The sequence below is a fragment of the Scyliorhinus torazame genome, chromosome 12, assembly GCF_047496885.1.
Source record: "Scyliorhinus torazame isolate Kashiwa2021f chromosome 12, sScyTor2.1, whole genome shotgun sequence".
In the NCBI taxonomy this organism is placed as follows: Eukaryota; Metazoa; Chordata; class Chondrichthyes; order Carcharhiniformes; family Scyliorhinidae; genus Scyliorhinus; species Scyliorhinus torazame.
In genome coordinates this window covers 203,155,656-203,170,064 of record NC_092718.1, presented here as the reverse complement: position 1 = coordinate 203,170,064, position 14,409 = coordinate 203,155,656, and the positions used below count along the sequence as shown (strand labels likewise).

Here is a 14,409-nt window from a genome sequence, read left to right as displayed (position 1 = left end):
TCACAAGTAGGCTTCAATGAAGTTACTGTGAAAAGCCCCCAGTCGCCACATTCCGGCGCCTGTTCGGGGAGGCTGTTACAGGAATTGAACCGTGCTGCTGGCCTGCCTTGCTCTGCTTTCAAAGCCAGCGATTTAGCCCAGTGTGCTAAACAGCCCCAGTAATTCAGGCTAAATCCGATAAAATCCAGAAACACTAGTGATGGCGACATGCAGTCCTGTTGTGACTTTTGTAATCTCCTTCCATTTCACGCAGAAAGTTTTTCACTCTCGTTGTGTAACGGCACGCAGCATCAACATAGTGTGGAACTGTAGTTTCCTGAATCACATAGCTGAATGAAGGGGGAGGTAACACTGAGCATCCAGCTCATAATACAGCATGAATATTGTGGAGACTGTTGTAATCGTTTATTATTTAAAGTCTGGTGTATACTACTTCTGAAGTTACTTTGAGAATAAACAATAGTTACTGATTATGGATACTCCATCTTAACTTTGATCAGAAAAAGTATGGATTTTCTCCTGGTCAATTTCACCTAGACAACTGAGCCAGTTCAGAACTCAAACTGGAAATAGAGGAAAAGCGTTTACTGTGGCAGTTAGGTCGGTAGCCAGGGAGCACACACTTATGGTGCAGGCAAAAAGAACCAGAGGCAGCCTGAAGAAACCTTTCTTTTTAAACACAGGGGTCATTGTGATATGGAATACTCTCCCTAAAACTAGAGTAGAAGCTAATGCAGCTGTAAATGTGAGAAGAGAATTGGACAAATACTTGAAGTGGAAAGAAATTACAGGGCTGTGAGGAAAGGGCAGGGCAGTGGGATTAATTGCATGCTCTACCGAAGGGCTAGCATAGGCACAATGGGCCAAATGGTCTCTGCCTCTGCTGTATCATTCTGTGATTTAATGACTATACGTCTTAATAATAATAGTACATTCAAATGGGGGAAAATGTGGAGGGAAAATGGATAATAAAAAGAATGGGCAATAAAATAAATGAGGTAGGACTCAGCAATTTTGTTCCAGGTCAATGGGACTCCCAAGTACTCACCGCCACTCTCAATCTCATCATGGAAATTGGCTGATATTTGAGAGTCTGCAAAACTTGGCCTGATGGGTACAGTATAGGTATCGACACAAGTACAATAATAACAAAGGAAACAATATTCAGTTTCAATGGCTGTGAAAATGATGGCGTACAATTGTGACATTGGGCAGTTCAAACACGGTGAATAGAGCTTTCACTATGTGTTAGTCTAGAAAAACAGCCTTTCGAAGGGGAGAAAAATGCACAGGTCATAACTTTTTTTAAAAAATCAAGTTGGCAATTCAAGTTTCCAATTTATCAATGTAATATAATTATACATAACTTCCCATTTCCAGCCTGCATCCTTACCCAGATTAGTAAAATTTTGATATTGAAACAAACTGCTCCTTACATCGTGTCACCAACTAATGGCCTCAATGAATTGCATCACGCTTTCGGATGCAATCATTCACTAAAAGTAAATGAGTTGTTCACCACAAAAACAGGTATTCACTTGCCAGTAATGTTCTTTTTGACAAGCGCCCACCCTGAAATGGGAGTCAGACGACCCAACAGAAACCCAGGTCTGCCTTCAAAGGATGCTATTGAGGCTGTGAATAAAAGCACTGAGTGAAGTTCCTGCCTTATTGCAACCATGCATTGGCTGCACAACTTGGGGTGTGATTTAATACGTCTGTATTTATTTTACAACAGACTGAGTAAGGCAGCTGCGTGAGCCAGTGTGCAAATCTTTGTCATGCACTCTCTCTCTCTGAGAGTACACCATTGCTCCTTCTGTACGTCAATGGTTATACATCAGTACACATTTTCATTCCTTTCTTGCTCTTCTATTATGAACCAACATCCTTCCTTGGGTATTGCTCAGTGGTCTATTTCATGCAAATTTTGATGCTTACATTTATAACACTAATAAAGTCGCTAAAGCCCCAGCTTTCCCCTTTGGGGAAAGAGCTGACTGGTGGTGATTTAACCCGAGTATCACCACACCTCAGGCAAGGGGCAAGGTTGAGAAGACGGGGCCTCCATGAATAACCTCAGCCGGTACGGGAATTGAACCAGCGCTGTTGGCCTTGTTCTGCATCACAAACTAGCTGTCCAACCAACTGAGCTATACTGGCCCCCAATAACACCAACACCAATAGCGGCCCCAACAACATCAATAATTTGCATTTCTAATGGAGCAAAATATCCCAAGGTGGAATTATCAAAGTTTGACATCGAGTCACATTACATTAGGATAATTTGGACAAGTACCAAAAAGATAGGATTAGCTTCTAAGGATTGCTTTCAAGGAAGAGAGAGTGGTAGAGAGGCAGGTAGGTTTAAGGTAGGAATTCCAGATCTGTGAGTCTAGGCAGCTGAAGGTACGGCCACCAATGGTGGAGCAATGAAAATAAAGGATGTGCAGGAAGTTAGAATTTGAGGAGCACGGAGATCTCAAGAGGGTTGGCAAGGCTGGGAGGCATTGAGAGAGAGAGAGAGGGAGGGGCAAAGTCAGACAGACTGGAAAACAGATGAGAATTTTAAAGTAGAGGAGTTGCTTGACCTGAAGCCCTCGTTGGTCTGTCAGCACAGGGGCAATGGGGGAAACTGGACTTGGAGCAGGTTAGGGTATGGACATCCGAGTACTGGATAATATACAAAAGGAATTATCACTGCAGCCCTGTGGTAATAGGATACTGAAAAATATGCGCACGCAATCCTCAAACTACACATAATTACAAGCTATATTTTAGATCTAAAAACCTTAATAGAAACTAGGCCTGAAATTAAGCATGAATGCAATATCTTAATAACCGTTGGCAATCAGTACGCTAAAAATAAAATCAGAGTATTGATGTGAAATGTTCGGAAGGAGAATTAAAATGTCATTTAGTAAATGTGATTTGTTTCTAATGAAAGGAATCATCCCACTTTATACTGGACCAGTCATAAAGAATTCACTGCTCCAGTAGTTAATCAAAACATGTTAAGGGAGTTTATTGGCTTCTCAAGCAACTTTTCTAGGTGTGCTCAGTTCCAGGAAAATCTACATTATGCCGTTCTGCCAGATCTGATTTTACCAGAAGCCCATTTCTAAAATAAAGCCAGCATCCATGATTAGTGATGGAACTCAGTGTTTCCAAACTTGCTTGACTGCCTTGCGTTTGATCTGCACAATTGGCCACCCTTAAGAAAACATTTCACGCGTTTCTCTGGTCAGCACTTGCAAAAGTCACCTTTACAAGAACATTTAAGGGAAAGTGAATTATAACATAATTGAGCATTTTTAAGCTTTTTGCCGCGGGCAACAGCGGTTAAACAGTAACTTCTGTTTTTGTGAATGTTTAATGTTATTTCATATGGGGGGGAATTAAGCAATCTAAAATTAAACCTCATCGCAACAACAAAGAACAAAGAAATGTACAGCACAGGAACAGGCCCTTCGGCCCTCCAGGCCCGTGCCGACCATGCTGCACGACTAAACTACAATCTTCTACACTTCCTGGGTCCGTATCCCTCTATTCCCATCCTATTCATGTATTTGTCAAGATGCCCCTTAAATGTCACTATCGTCCCTGCTTCCACCACCTCCTCCGGTAGCGAGTTCCAGGCACCCACTACCCTCTGCGTAAAAAACTTGCCTCGTACATCTACTCTAAACCTTGCCCCTCTCACCTTAAACCTATGCCCCCTAGTAATTGACCCCTCTACCCTGGGGAAAAGCCTCTGACTATCCACTCTGTCTATGCCCCTCATAATTTTGTAGACCTCTATCAGGTCGCCCCTCAACCTCCGTCGTTCCAGTGAGAACAAACCAAGTTTATTCAACCGCTCCTCATAGCTAATGCCCTCCATACCAGGCAACATTCTGGTAAATCTCTTCTGCACCCTCTCTAAAGCCTCCACATCCTTATGGTAGTGTGGCGACCAGAATTGAACACTATACTCCAAGTGTGGCCTAACTAAGGTTCTATACAGCTGCAACATGACTTGCCAATTCTTATATTCAATGCCCCGGCCAATGAAGGCAAGCATGCCGTATGCCTTCTAGACTACCTTCTCCACCTGTGTTGCCCCTTTCAGTGACCTGTGGACCTGTACACCTAGATCTCTCTGACTTTCAATACTCTTGAGGGTTCTACCATTCACTGTATATTCCCTACCTGCATTAGATCTTCCAAAATGCATTACCTCACATTTGTCCGGATTAAACTCCATCTGCCATCTCTCCGCCCAAGTCTCCAAACAATCTAAATCCTGCTGTATACTCTGACAGTCCTCATCGCTATCCGCAATTCCACTAACCTTTGTGTCGTCTGCAAACTTACTAATCAGACCAGTTACATTCTCCTCCAAATCATTTTTATATACTACAAACAGCAAAGGTCCCAGCACTGATCCCTGCGGAACACCACTGGTCACAACCCTCCAATTAGAAAAGCATCCTTCCATTGCTACTCTCTGCCTTCTATGACCTAGCCAGTTCTGTATCCACCTTGCCAGTTCACCCCTGATCCCATGTGACTTCACCTTTTGTACTAGTCTACCATGAGGGACCTTGTCAAAGGCCTTACTGAAGTCCATATAGACAACATCCACTGCCCTACCTGCATCAATCATCTTTGTGACCTCCTCGAAAAACTCTATCAAGTTAATGAGACACGACCTCCCCTTCACAAAACCATGCTGCCTCTCACTAATACGTCTATTTGCTTCCAAATGGGAGTAGATCCTGTCTCGAAGAATTCTCTCCAGTAATTTCCGTACCACTGAAGTAAGGCTCAGCGGCCTGTAGTTCCCTGGATTATCCTTGCTACCCTTCTTAAACAGAGGAACAACATTGGCTATTCTCCAGTCCTCCGGGACATCACCTGAAGACAGTGAGGAGCCAAAGATTTCTGTCAAAGCCTCAGCAATTTCCTCTCCAGCCTCCTTCAGTATTCTGGGGTAGATCCCATCAGGCCCTGGGGACTTATCGACCTTAATATTTTTTAAGACGCCCAACACCTCGTCTTTTTGGATCTCAATGTGACCCAGGCTATCTACACACCCTTCTCCAGACTCAACATCTACCAATTTCTTCTCTTTGGTGAATACTGATGCAAAGTATTCATTTAGTACCTTGCCCATTTCCTCTGGCTCCACACATAGATTCCCTTGCCTATCCTTCAGTGGGCCAACCCTTTCCCTAGCTACCCTCTTGCTTTTTATGTACGTGTAAAAAGCCTTGGGATTTTCCTTAACCCTATTTACCAATGACTTTTCGTGACCCGTTCTAGCCCTCCTGACTCTTTGCTTAAGTTCATTCCTACTTTCCTTATATTCCACACAGGCTTCGGCTGTTCCCAGCCTTTTAGCCCTGACAAATGCCTCCTTTTTCTTTTTGACGAGGCCTACGATATCTCTCGTTATCCAAGGTTTCCGAAAATAGCCGTATTTATCCTTCTTCCGCACAGGAACATGCCGGTCCTGAATTCCTTTCAACTGACACTTGAAAGCCTCCCACATGTCAGATGTTGATTTGCCCTCAAACATCCGCCCCCAATCTAGGTTCTTCAGTTCCCGCCTAGTATTGTTATAATTAGCCTTCCCCCAATTTAGCACATTCTCCCTAGGACCACTCTTATCCTTGTCCACCAGCACTTAAAAACTTACTGAATTGCGGTCACTGTTCCCGAAATGCTCCCCTACTGAAACTTCTACCACCTGGCCGGGCTCATTCCCCAATACCAGGTCCAGTACTGCCCCTTCCCTAGTTGGTCTGTCTACATATTGTCTTAAGAAGCCCTCCTGGATGCTCCTTAGAAACTCTGCCCCGTCTAAGCCCCTGGCACTAAGTGAGTCCCAGTCAATATTGGGGAAGTTGAAGTCTCCCATCACCACAACCCTGTTGTTTTTACTCTTTTCCAAAATCGGTCTACCTATCTGCTCCTCTATCTCCTCTATCTCCCGCTGGCTGTTGGGAGGCCTGTAGTAAACCCCCAACATTGTGACTGCACCCTTCTTATTCCTGATCTCTACCCATATAGCCTCACTGCCCTCTAAGGTGTCCTCCCGTAGTACAGCTGTGATATTCTCCCTAACCAGTAGTGCAACTCCGCCACCCCTTTTACATCCGCCTGAAACATCCAAATCCTGGAACGTTTAGCTGCCAATCCTGCCCTTCCCTCAACCAGGTCTCTGTAATGGCAACAACATCATAGTTCCAAGTACTAATCCAAGCTCTAAGTTCATTTGCCTTACCCGTAATACTTCTTGCATTAAAACATATGCACTTCAGGCTACCAGACCCGCTGTATTCAGCAACTTCTCCCTGTCTGCTCTGCCTCAGAGCCACACTGTCCCTATTCCCTAGTTCTCCCTTCTGACCTATTGCTCCCGTGCCCACCCCCCTGCCATACTAGTTTAAACCTTCCCGTGTGACACTAGCAAACCTCGCGGCCAGGATATTTATGCCTCTCCAGTTTAGATGCAACCCGTCCTTCTTATATAGGTCACACCGACAATTTAATGGAAACCTACAGTGCATAACATGAAAGAGCAAAACCATTTGTGCAAAGTAAAAAGTTCAGCATTTCATGCAATGGCTCTTTGAACTCTGTGGAATTATAGATTTTCAGAAGATGGGATCGACATCACAGGTGAATCCAATTTTTTCCCTAAAAATAACACTGCATATCTGGAAATCTGAGAAAAAAAACAAACTGATGGAAATACGCAACAGTTCTGGCTGTCTCTGTGGAGAGAGAGAGAGACAGAGTTATGTTTCAAGTCGAATATGACTCTTCTTCACATCTGAAGAATCATGTACTGAAGAAGTCAAATTCACCTCAAAACATAGACTCTATTTCTCTCTCCACAGATGCTGCCATTATTTCTGCTTTTATTTCTAATTTTTCTGCTGTATTTTGCACTGTGAAAGATGGGATTTATAGACAATTGTTTTTCAACAGCTGTACTCCTTATTTAGGGGGTCTCCTTATTTAGGAGGTCTCTGGGGGGTCTCTGTGGCGACTAGGGGATTTTCACAGTAACTTCATTGCCGTGCTAATGTAAGCTACTTGTGACAATAAAATTATTATTTAATAATGTTATCCTGTTAAAAAAATTCCCTTTCTCGCATTCTTTAGCTGCATAATTTCTTTTTATTTTGTTTCTCATCCTGGATTACCCTAGAACTGAGTGGCTTGTTCGGCCATTTCAGAGAGGAGTTAAGAGTCAACACATTGCTGTGGACCTGGAGTCACATATAGGCCAGACCAGGTCAAAGTCTTCATTCCCTAAAGGGCAGCACGGTAGCACAGTTGCTTCACAGCTCCAGGGTCCCAGGTGCGATTCCCGGCTTGGGTCACTGTCTGTGTGGAGTCTGCACTTTCTTCCCGTGTCTGCATGGGTTTCCTCCGGGTGCTCCGGTTTCCTCCCACAGTACAAAGATGTGCAGGTTAGATGGACTGGCTATGCTAAATTGCCCTCAAGTGTCCAAAAAGGTTAGCTGGGGTTACTGGGTAACGGGGATGGGCTTAAGTGGGGTGCTCTTTCCAAGGGCCGGTGCAGACTCGATGGGCCGAATGGCCTCCTTCTGCACTGTAAATTCTATGGTTACCTGTGGCATTAGTGAACCATGTGGTTTTTACAACAATCAACAATGGTGTCATGGTCACCATTAGATTTAAATTCTACCTTTCGCCATGGTGGGATTCGAACCTGCGTCCCCCAGAGCAATACCCTGGGTCTGTGGATTACTAGTCCAGTGACAATACCACTACGCCACCGCCTCCCCTTTGCTAATTAATTGGTTAGCAACAACAAAACATCTGTAATTCTGCTGACCTATTATTCCATTCTTGCAGAAAGTGAGCATTTACCTTCCATGGCTAAAAGGAACAAACATTGAAGGTTGAACACCCGAGAGATTTACCTACTTGGAACTAGGAGTCTGCTATATGGTCACACTTCCAGTGAGATTATCTCCTTCCTGATTTACAGCAATTTAAAACAGCAGCTTGCACTGAAATAGTACCTTTAATGTACTGTGTAGTAAAGTGAGACAAGGTGCTTTACAGGAGCATTATCAAACAAAATTTAATACTGAGCCACATAAGAAATTACAAGAAAGATTGTGGACAGTATCCAAGAACATCAAGAAGGATTTTGCCATTCAGTTTAAAAGTGAGACAAGTTTAAATCAATGCAGGTCAAGGTAATGATTCAAGATGCAGAGACACAAGAATGTGTAGGCTGCAATGTGGATGTTTACTGAGGGACCAGGTTAAACAAAACGATCAATGCCAAGTTAACTAAGGTCCAAATCTGATTTCTTTCCTATCTGATTCACAAAGTACTTAAGAAAAAGGGAAGAAAAGTTCCAGTCGAGCTGAAGTTTCACATTTGATCCCATTTAGGATAATCAGTTCCTGAAGTATATCTGAATTGACTTCACAAGTGAATCAAGGGAAGATGTTGCAGCCGTTGAAGATCTGAAAGTTAGCACCACTCCATTGGCAACTGAACAAAAAGCATGCTTGTGGTTCCCAATGTTCTCTCATTAACAGATAATCTGGCTAATATGCAACAGCGTTGATCACAATATCCTTCAGTACTTCACACTTTCAATGCTGGTTTATGACACCCATTATTGAATTAGATAACTACGGATTGTCAAAGTCTTCAACTCACCTATCCTGTGATTCAATGTAAACATACAAGTGTGGTTCGAAGCATTTGGAGATAATGCCGTGGAAAGGGTTGTCTGGGGCTTTGGGCTTCTTCGGCTGAAAAGATAAACACTTCAGTCATATACAAGTTGACAAACAATATAATTAGGGCTACAATCATGGAATGCAACTAAAAATTAAATCATAGATAGGGACAAGACACGGCACAGCTTCCAAATAGCAATTTAGAGGTTGAACTTGGCAGAATTCATGTGTTATTTTGGATTTATATATGCTTGAAGATAAATACGAACAAGGAAACATTATAAAACTTAAAATTACTCAGAGTTTACATTTTAGAATAAATTAGTGCTTCTGATCGCGACAACACATTAGTTAGAACTGGAAGCTTAAAAATGAAAACGTGCATCTCCAGTGTTTCAATTTGTAAATACTTTTGGTAGCTGATCATTATAGATTGAAGAGTTTCAGACATAATTTGTGGTCCTTAGCCAGAATGGTATGGGACACGACAACTGGCCTCAGTCCCCTAGAGTCAGGACCCGATATCAAAATAAATCAGTCCGGGTTCCTGCTTATAATTGTGATTTATTGATCCCTGCTGGGAAGTTCATGTGTGCGGGCGGAGAGACTGAAAAAAAAACTTCAGGTCCAGTTAGGGTTAGTTCAGCTTTGAAACCTTTTAGATTCACAGAATGATGTACCACAAGAGGTGGCGGTTTGGCCCATAGTGTCTCTGCTGTCTCTTTGAGAGTGCTATACAATGAGTCATACTCTCCTGTTCTTTGTCCACAGACCTATAAATTGTCCACCTTCTTGTATTTATTCAATTCCCTTTTGGAAGTTACCATTGAATCTGCTTCCACCAGGACGATGCATTCCAGATCATAAAACATTGCTGCGTTTAAAAATAAGTCCCCATTGCGTCTCTCGTTCTTTTGCCAATCACCCTAAATTTGTGTCCTTTAGCTTTGCCGATTAGAAGAATATAGTTTATGGGGTGAAATGATAGTGGCAGACGACAAGTGTTTAAAATTATGAAATGGCAAAGGCATGGCGGACAGAGGTAGACTGCTTCCAGTAGCTGAGTGGTCAGAATTGAGTGAGTTATTGGTTGAGGCAGTAACTGTGTCAAAATGCATGATTAGATTAGACAGGTGGATGAAATAAAATGTACCGATGGAATATGGCAAGTGCGTGGAGGTGTCTCACTCCACTTTGCTGCAGACAGTCTGAGTTTCTAGATTCAATTTACACCATATTAAATTTAGCATTTGTATGAGGCCAAATCCAGACACTGAACCTATGAAACGAATGCACCATTGACCTCTACCCTTCAATATCAGAAATGTTCATCCAATAAATTCAAGAGCCACTTTCCCAGATAATGGGCATTTCCTGCCTAAAAGAAAAACAACAGATTGGGGGTTGGGAAAACCTGACGGACTTTTAATGTCATTAAAAACAAAATCAACTTTTGTTGTTACTCCTGCACTAAAATGCAACTGGTTAAAAAGTCACCACTGTTGCAATGTTGTATCTGGCATGGCGTCAGGCACCCCCCTGTATTCTTAGAGAAACGGAACATGATCCTATTTTGTTAATAAGGAAGGAACCCAACTGAATAATTCTATTCGCAATTTTGGCAACAGAATTATTTTCAGGCCCTTTGACCCGATGCAAGATACTTAAGTGAAGACTAGATGGATAAGAGTCGAGAGAATTTTTTTTTAACACTGCGAGTTTCTAAGAAGTAGAAGGAGAATACGATCGTATTCAAAAAGGCACTGCAACAAGTATATTTTTGGATGCAATTTCCAGGGTCTAAAATGGGCAACACAGCATGTTCAACTTGGTGTGTTTCCTCTTGGCATCCACAGGAGATAATAGGTCTGCGGGTAACCAGTGCTGTTAGTGAAATTCCAACCATCAATTTCCTCTTTGGTCTCTGCTAAATTCCCAACCCAATTTTCAGGGTATGCCTACGAACTTGTACAAAGCGCCGCAAACCTCCAACTGGAGGTAAATCCTTGGTGATTTCAGCCAGAGGAATTACATTCAGTGATGACTCAGCACAGAGAAACCGATTGCTGTTGTCAGAGGCTGATTAGTGGGGGCGGAGAGTAGGTGCAGAGAGGTAAAGGAGAGCAAATTAACGTGTACATTGCACTGGGAAAAAAAACCCTGGAAAGGTCAAGCTTAATTGGTCTCCATAAACCCGCTATGAAAAGCATCCCATTTCTGGTACGTGGACAGAAAGATAACCCCTTCTCCTGCACATCCAGCAACACCCCGCAGCACTTTTTTTCCATTCCAGATTCCTTAACTGGAGGATTAACAGATCCCCATGGAGCAACAGTATATGGAAAAGATCTTTAAATTATGCTGTGACATAGAGGTGTATAAAGTACTAAATAGAACTGATAAAGAAAATGTAGACCAAATGTTCCCCCATGTGGGACAATCTAGAACGAGGGGTCACGAATATAGGTTGAGAGGCGGTAGATTTAGAACTGAGACGGGGGGGGGGGGGGGGGGGGGGGGGAGAGAAACTACTCCTCGCAGAGGGTGGTGAATTTGCGCAGAGGGTTTGTAGAATTTGTAGAACTCGCTGCCCCTTAGTGCGGTGGCATCGGAGTCATTAAATGGTGTCAAGAAAGAGACAGATATATCTTTGATTTTAAAAACGGGTTAAAGGGATATGGGCAACAGGTGGGGAGGTGGATGTGAGACCAGGAAGAGATCAGCCATGCTCTGATTGAATGGCAGAGCAGGCTCGAAGGGCTGAATTGCCTATTTCTGCTCCTAATTACTATGTTCCTAGTATAGTCACAGGTAAATGCCCTCTTTAACAATAATGAATGCCCATGATTCTTTTTCTCAACATGCTCTTTCGAGTTCACCCTACCGCACTACTATATATAAGCCTTTGGTTTTTTTTGTTTTTGTTTTTAAATTTAGTGTATCCAATTTTTTCCAATTAAAGGGAAATTTAGCGTGGCCAATCCACCTAGCCTGCACATCTTTGGGTTGTGGAGGCGAAACCCACGCAAACACGGGGAGAATGTGCAAACTCCACACGGACAGTGACCCAGAGCCGGGATCGAACCTGGGACCTCGGCGCCGTGAGGCTGCAATGCTAACTGTGCCAACGTGCTGCCCTATATAAGCCTTTGTTAAGTTTAATTAATTGTGACTCACTTACCATGAATGTTGCATACTATTCTCGTTATAGAAAGTTACAAAAATTGTGCAATGACAGTAACCATCATTTGGTTATAGTCAAAGAACAGCAAAGCATTTAAAAAGATTATTTTCCATTCAGACAGAGCCCTGGGGCATTGTGGTTTAAAATTATCAGCAGCTCATCAAATACTCAAGATACTGATCTTCAACTTCAAATAACACATCTGAACTAGAATTGCATCTAGAGGTTCACACATTCAAAATTGGAAATTGTCACCATGGGCACATCGCGACAGCTGCAGCTTTCATTTATATAGCACCACTAACTCAGGAAAATACCCCAAAGCGGTATGAGGGGGCGAAAAAAGGGAGGGGCGAATGAAATGGGAGGTCAGATGGGGGTGCCCGAAAGCCTGGTCGAATAGCTTAATTTTAAGGAGTGTCTTGGAGGATGGGAAGCAGAGGGCTTTGGAAGGGCTATTCCAGAGAGTGGGGAGCAGCTAGCCAAAGGCAAATAAATGCTGCTGGTGGGTGGGGGGTAATGCATAAGACACCAGGGCAGCTCTCCCTGGTAGTTTAATTATGTGCCTCCTCAGTTAGGCTGCAATGACTGTAATTTGATTCTCCATGCTTGCCATTGAAGTCACTCGTCAGTTGTAGCTATTTAGCTTTGACTGATGAGGTAAGAAAGTCAGAATGACTTCAAAAGGAATCATTTACACTAAATACTGCATGTCTTGACACAGCTGTGAAACTCAGGTTCATGGTAAATGTCCAAAAGTATTTTCAGTGTGGGACTATTCTGTTGGGTTTCTCCTAAGCATAGCGTGCTGGTTTACATTAATAATTCTTTTCTGCGAGTGTATTCTTTCTGGAGCATGTGACAGCTTGGAAAGCAAAAGGGTAAACTGCCTCACGAGAGTTAAATTCGTCTGTGACTTGTGCGGGATGTTTAATAACTACAGGAACACAGCTGCAAGTCAGTGTCTGCCTTTAATGCCCATATTTACTTTTCAAAAGGAAATGTATTTAATTTGGATTAGACATCTGCTTTCTAACAAAAGCGGTGAATGACCAAATTCCAAAATGGCCTCAAATTCCACCCTGCCGGAGCTCGGAAACCGACCCCAACTCAGAAACGCGAATTTGAATTGGTCGTGCCCCCCAAAAAGATGGTTGCTTTTGGCCCCCACAAAGCTCAGAGCTCAGTGGGTAAAAGCACCACCTGGCACTCAACTCAGTTACTCAGACCAGGGAGTCTCCATCGCTCAGTCTGCAGTCCAACTCTTGCGCGAAATTATTTTGATTCAATGGGTTCCTTTAATAACAAAATAGATCAGGAAAGAAACTGGGTCACTACTTCTTTATTGATTGGGTTGGCTGATCCCAACTTTGGGCACCTGGTCTGCGCCTAAGCATTTGAAGACCAGGGGGAGGGAATCCAAAAGCAAACAGCATTCTCATTCCTAATTCTGCTCCCTTCCATAAAATCTGTAGACAGGGATATTGCACGAGGACAGGAAGGTGGATCCCTCTCAAATCTTTCTCCCCTTAGTTAAATATTCTGCCAATTTTCTGGGTTCACCCATGGGAACAGTGGCCACACAGGTCTGGTTACTTGGAACCATGTCCTACAGAAGTCAGGACCTTTCGAGAGGCGGAAGGAAGGACAAACATTGCTGCTTGCCCAAACATTCCCACTTTCTCACCGTCCCTCCCCTCCCTGCCTCTATCTCGACAATGGTAGCGGAACAATTGGAAAATGTTAGAACATCCTTATGCACCCTTTCAAAATAATTTTCCTTCTGGTCATTTCCTCATTCAGACTGGTGCAGTGGACAAGGTAGTTAAGGGCATGAGTGGCGCCTTTCTTTTCTCCTATCTGCTAGTTTGGGAAGACACATTAAATAGGTGTAATGAACTGAAATGCTCCAAAACTCAGAATGACACCAACAGGTACCAGGTCAATATTGCGATCTTCCAAAATCCAGTAACGTAGGATCGTCTACGACACCAAATCACCACACTACCAATCTTTACTGCCGGCTGACTCAGGTGGAATCACAAGTTTACGCCTATGCGGTCATTTACATAATACAATTCAATATGGTAGCGTCACTGACAGAGTGTGTTTCCACAAAAGATCCTTTCGGCACAATCCCCAAACAAAACAGGTCATCAACCACTGTGATTGCTGCATATCTCTCCAGCCTGAAATAGCATTTTGAAAGTGACGCACTTGCAAACTCTGCATCTGTGACTGTTGAACCCTCACATTTTGTTTGCCATTCTACACCTCACCACCTTATGTGGATTCTGTGTAATTCCATGTCTTACAAGACCCTGTATCACCTGATTTAATATGCACAGTGCCACAAAAACCCGCAAGTGCCACCTGCAATATATTAAAAGTAGTGCAGAAGTGCATTGTCCCAGACTTAGCATCATATTTTCCCATGTCAGTTCTGGCATCAGACATTTTGCTGGGCTGACAATTTAAAAAGTTTTGGCTAAGAACAA

The 14,409-nt window shown here is 43.1% G+C and overlaps 1 protein-coding gene across 1 annotated transcript in view; it reads right to left on the bottom strand.

The window, feature by feature from the left end:
• Positions 1–14,409, bottom strand: part of vps53 (VPS53 subunit of GARP complex) — a 355,834-nt gene that overhangs the window by 168,827 nt on the left and 172,598 nt on the right. Inside the window, exon 13 of the mRNA XM_072469721.1 lies at positions 8,705–8,799. Coding sequence (XP_072325822.1) covers positions 8,705–8,799 — 95 coding nt within the window. The remainder of the gene's footprint in view (positions 1–8,704; positions 8,800–14,409) is intronic.